The 5,569-nt window shown below is 43.7% G+C and overlaps 1 protein-coding gene across 2 annotated transcripts in view; it reads left to right on the top strand.

The window, feature by feature from the left end:
• The first annotated feature begins 836 nt into the window (after positions 1–836).
• SARC_08269 overlaps positions 837–5,569 on the top strand; it is a 7,747-nt gene continuing 3,014 nt past the window's right edge. Inside the window, exons 1-4 of one of the 2 annotated variants that reach the window (XM_014297759.1) lie at positions 837–1,357; positions 2,925–3,005; positions 3,676–3,754; positions 4,357–5,429. In XM_014297759.1, coding sequence (XP_014153234.1) covers positions 1,319–1,357; positions 2,925–3,005; positions 3,676–3,754; positions 4,357–5,429 — 1,272 coding nt within the window. In that variant the 5' untranslated portion in view covers positions 837–1,318. The remainder of the gene's footprint in view (positions 1,358–2,924; positions 3,006–3,675; positions 3,755–4,356; positions 5,430–5,569) is intronic. The other variant, XM_014297760.1, reaches the window with a different exon arrangement.

A 5,569-nucleotide genomic window follows, 5' to 3' on the forward strand; every position in this document is an offset into this window, starting at 1 on the left:
ACCCATAACGTGCCCCAAAGTCTGCCCACTTCATATGGTTCACTTCCAGCATACTACGTGCATGTTTTCATCATGCATATGAATAGTGAACTTTGATTGTATTCATAGATTGATGTCGGTCTTGTATCGACCAAACTTTACCCCTTCCATTCATGTGGTTGTAATTCCACCGTGTACATGTGTATATATTTTCATTTCATTCTACATACTAATAAGTCACTATTATCCATAGATTGATGATAGAGTTGTGTAATTCCATCAAGTATATGTGTATATAAGTGCAATACATTCAACATAACAATTCACTTTGATCCATAGATTGATGTTAGTGTTGTGTACTTCCACCGTGGATATGTGTATATATGTGCATTACATTCAACATAATAATTCACTTTGATCCATAGATTGATGTTAGTGTTGTGTACTTCCACCGTGGATATGTGTATATATTTGCATTACATTATACATAATAATTCACTTTTATCCATAGATTGATGTTAGTGTTGTGTAATTCCACCGCGTATATGTGTATATATTTGCATTGCATTATACATAATAATTCACTCTTATCCATAGATTGATGTTAGTGTTGTGTAATTCCACCGTGTATATGTGTATATATTTGCATTACATTATACCAAATAAGAGTTCACTTTGATCCATAGATTGATGTTAGTGTTGTATCAATTAAACCTTTAACCCATCCATTCATGTTATTGTCTTTCCACTGTTTATGTGTATATATTTGCATCATACATAATAATAATACACTTTGATCCATCGATTTATGTTATTGTATTTCCACTGTGTGTGTATATATGTGCATCATACATAATAATAGTGCACTTTGATCCATCCATTCATGTTATTGTATTTCCACTGTGTACGTGTATATATTTGTATTGCACATAACAATAGTGCACTTTGAACCATCGATTGATGTCATTGACGTGTGGACACATTGCGTTACTCAGGAGCAATCGACCGCTCTCGCAAGAGCAATTGAAGTATGCGGCGTTAGATGCGGTTATTCTGATACCGCTGTACTATGAGCTATGCCGACAAGCCTCCGATATCTCGGTACAAACGAGCCCAAAGCTCGCAAACAGGACAACCCCAATCAGGGCGTTGGACCTCAGCTGTACGCCCGTAGTGCCCGCCTGGTTGAGTGAGCACGTGTTGGAGCGAGAGATGCAGGTGGGTATGAACACTCGAACAAATGAAACAAAGAAGAAGAAACGAGTTCACACCGATGTAAGGCCCATGAAGTTGCGTATACGGGACACCAACGGCAGTATACTTAAAGCGTTGACGGCTGATGTGGATGTGTCTCGCATGTCTGAGCTTCATCTACAAGGTGTGTTAGTGCATGCGTGTATTGTGTGTTTGTATGTATCTAGATGTGTTAGTGTATGCTTGTGTTGTGTGTTTATACTTATCTCGGTGTGTACGCAGATATATGTTTGCAGGCATGTAAGCGTGGATGAAATAAATATGTGAACGCATGTGGCTATGTAGTTGTAGTTGTTGCTAACGTATGTCAATTCTGCGTTGCGTATGAATGCACTGAGTTTTTACTGGGAGAGATTTTTTTGGAGGTTACACAGGGGCGTCAGTCACCCCGCTTGCATAAACCTGGTTTATTCCCACGAGTTTATTTCTCGGGACCTTTGAAGGTGTACTATAATATGTTCGGTACTGTACGGTTCATTTCATGCGCTTGCATGCATCCATACATGCCTGGGCTTTCGCACTACAGTGTTGCCTTATCTACCCACTGGTAGTGGCTATGGTAGTATTCGGTGGGATGTCACTGCACAAGTCACTGCCGAATGGCTGTAACCCCTAAAAAATATTTGAGTCGGAGAAGAGACTGGACTGCCTGCTCGAGTAGTGTCACTGTTAATCCCTCCTGTGCTATGGGTGTGATCTAAGCCATGACCCACTCTTGCACTGTGTGTGTGTCTATCTCTCTCTGGATAAGTGGTGTGTGCACTGTTAGCTAGGTTAGCTAGTATAGCCTTAAAACATGACCCCACCTGCCCACCCTGTGGTGTGCTTGCATACAATACCACATGGGGGTGGTAGAGAGGGTACGTTTGCATCATTGGGGTATGTCTGTGTCTGTGTCTTTCTCGATGAGTGGTGTGTGCATTGTTTGCTAGTATAGCCTTATGACATGACCCCACCTGCCCACCCTGTGGTGTGCTTACATTCAATACCACACGGGGGTGGTAGAGAGGGTACGTTTGTATCATTGGGCTATGTGTATGTCTGTGTTTTTCTCGATGAGTGGTGTGTGAAGTGTTAACTGATTTAGCCTTATAGCACGACCCCACCCGCCCACCCTGTGGTGTGCTTACGTACAATACCACATGGGGGTGGTAAAGAGGGTACGTTTGTATCATTGGGCTATGCGTGTGTCTGTGTCTTTCTCGATAAGTGGTGTGTGAAGTGTTAGCTAGTATAGCCTTATAATATGTCCCCACCTGCCCACCCTGTGGTGTGCTTGCATACAATACCACAAGGGGGTGGTAGAGCGGGTACGTTTGTATCTTTGGGTTATGTGTGTGTCTGTGTCATTCTCGATGAGTGGTGTGTGAAGTGTTAGCTAGTTTAGCCTTATAGCGTTGCTTGTCCCCATTAATTCGTCCATTTGTTCTTTAATTGGTTCTCCCATTAATTTGCCCATTTATTTGCCCATAAATTTGCTCATTATTCTATACCTATCAAAGGGTCTCCGTATTCATGGACTGATGTGCGTGTCCCTATTAATTCACTCTTTTTATCGCTTTATTAATTCTCCCGTTAATTCACCTATTATTTTGCCCATTAATTTGCCCATTAATTTGCCCATTAATTTGCCCATTAATTTGCCCGTTAATTTGCCCGTTAATTTGCCCATTGATTCATATTCATATAAGAGTCGTCGTATTCGTGGACGGATATGTATGCTGCAGCCAGTGAACTCTCTGCTCTGCGCTCCGCCACGATCAGAGATGCAGGTAAGATCATACCATTTTTGGTGTTCATCTGGTAATTGGTTGTCATACTGTGTGTTGTTCTAGGTATTAGTTTGTCATGCATGCTGGTTTGAAACGATTAAAGATGTGCATGTAGCCAGACTTGCACAGGCGTATTTTGGCTCAGTATATAAGTTAGGGGGTGATACATACAACTTATCATACATACTCACTAGTATTTTAAGTTAGGGCGTGCTACATATCACTTGTCATACATACTCACTGGTATTATAAGTTTTAGGGTTTTAGGGTTTTAGGGTGCTACATACTCACATATGTCATTCGTTCGTACGCGTAGAGGTGGCTGGCATGAAGTGAAACTCTCTGGTTCACAGTCTGAGTTAACTGTATATGTGACTTCGGATATCGTTGTCTGTCACTCGAACTGTATCGGTTGTTATTTTGCGCAGAGTTAGTTGTGTGTGTGACATCACCCTATCCGTTGCTATCTGTCCTATCCGTCGGCAGCGGTTTAGTACTGAGTGTGTGAGGCAATGTGTGGGTCTTCAATGCCATATACTGAGTAAGTGTCATGTACCTGTGTCGGTATACACACCAACACACGCAAACACGATCCGTTGTAAACATATACTGGTGCGCATGCACACGCGTGTATCTTACCTACCAACCCTGTCGTCCAATCAAAAATGAGTTCACAGAATCGGGTGGGGACCACCTGTGGGTAGATGCATTGGGCAATCCGAAATTTGTCTGCGATGCCCAGTCTGAAGGTGTGCAGGTGTCCTGTGTGTGTGTATGTACGTATTCTCATGTGTTGGGTGTGTACGTATTCTCATGTATTGAATGTACAAATATAGGCATCCGTGTGTGTGTACGTATTCCCATGTGATGGGTGTGTACGTATTCTCATGTATTGAATGTACAAGTATAGGCATCTGTGTGAGTGTACGTATTCTCATGTGCTGGGTTTACTAATACACTCCGCGGCAGTTACCTCATACAGGGAGTGTCTGTGTGTACGTGTACAGTGTGTCCATGTGTATGTATGTCAGCATGGCTTATTCGGCACCTACCAACATACTGCTTATGTGCACTCCCACACCTCGTGTTGTATCCGTTGTTCTTTGGTGCGCATATACCGCCGTTGCTTAGCCCGAGTTGTTTGTTTATATGTCACGCGTGTGGGTGTTGTTATGTGCATGACTCTGTCACACGATACACATATTATATGCAAGAGCAAGTGATACTATGCACGTCTTGTCAGTGTTTGTGGCACACATTGCTGCTCTGGTATAAGCAACTGCGGATCGCTGGATGTCTATATCGCACTGCTGTGAACATTAATCCACACTAATTTTGAATACTGCAACAGGATTGGCGAAGCAACTGCGGAGTGTTGGTATCGACGCTGCCTTCATTGGTGACGACGAGTTCTTCGCGTCGTTTGTGGCTAATAAAAGCAGGCGATGCTGTGAAATGGGGTTCAACGTAGCTCAGAAACAGTACGCCAGGAGTGCAACCTCCAATGAAAACAAAGCTAATTGTTTATCCACCAATAGGATGCGGAACAATAGTGCTGCGTGTTCATCCGCGAGTGAAGCCTCGGCTATGGATGCGGACTATATACCTACACAAGTACAGGTACAAGCATCGGACCACGCACACACATATATACAAATACAACCCAACGTGCCAAGTCATATTCGATCTCACACACCGATATCACCGAACGCCAGGGCACAAGAGCTTACTCCCTTACACACACAACCCAACCCCAACACACACGAACAGACATACACACACACACACACACACGCACACACACACACGCACCCACCCACCCACACACACACACAAACAAACAAATCCGAGGGCGTGCGAACAACAACACTTCCAGACGGACACGTAGCAGCCCATACCCACAGCAACGGACCACAGCACACCACTGCGTGTATGAATGTCAACGGACGGATGCCCAAGATACGCAACCGCAAGAACGGCACTTACGAGCACGCACCACTCCCCGTGCCAGTTGTACCGGCCAAGGGTCGGACCAAGCACAGTATAGCGGATAAACACCGCGTGGGGGTGTACACGTGGCGGTGTCTGTTAGCGGTAGCCGCAAGGGAGGGCCGGATTATCCTGACACAGCACAAAGGGGTAGCGAACGCGTGCCATGCGGCTGTGTTGAGTGATGTACGGGCAAGGGTGGATGGGGAAGGTTCGGTACCTTTGGTCCCGAAATGTGAATCGGATACTAAAGCGGGACGGGGGATTGGCGGACAAAACAACGGGTCGGTGGTGTATTACGTCAGGGCTGATAATAAGATACAACAGCGGAAGGAGATAGTGACAGCGTATGGGTTGTGCATACGAGATGACATGCTGTTGACACGTTGTTTGAATTGCAATGGAGAGTTTGAGGGTCCGTTACAAGCCCGGGAGGTGAGTAGCTGGCGTGATATATATACATATATTTTATATATAGCCATATATATATATATATATATATATATATATATATATATATATATATATATATATATATATATATATATATATATATATTATGTATGTATATATAT

Source organism: Sphaeroforma arctica (genome assembly GCF_001186125.1).
Source record: "Sphaeroforma arctica JP610 unplaced genomic scaffold supercont1.727, whole genome shotgun sequence".
In the NCBI taxonomy this organism is placed as follows: domain Eukaryota; class Ichthyosporea; order Ichthyophonida; genus Sphaeroforma; species Sphaeroforma arctica.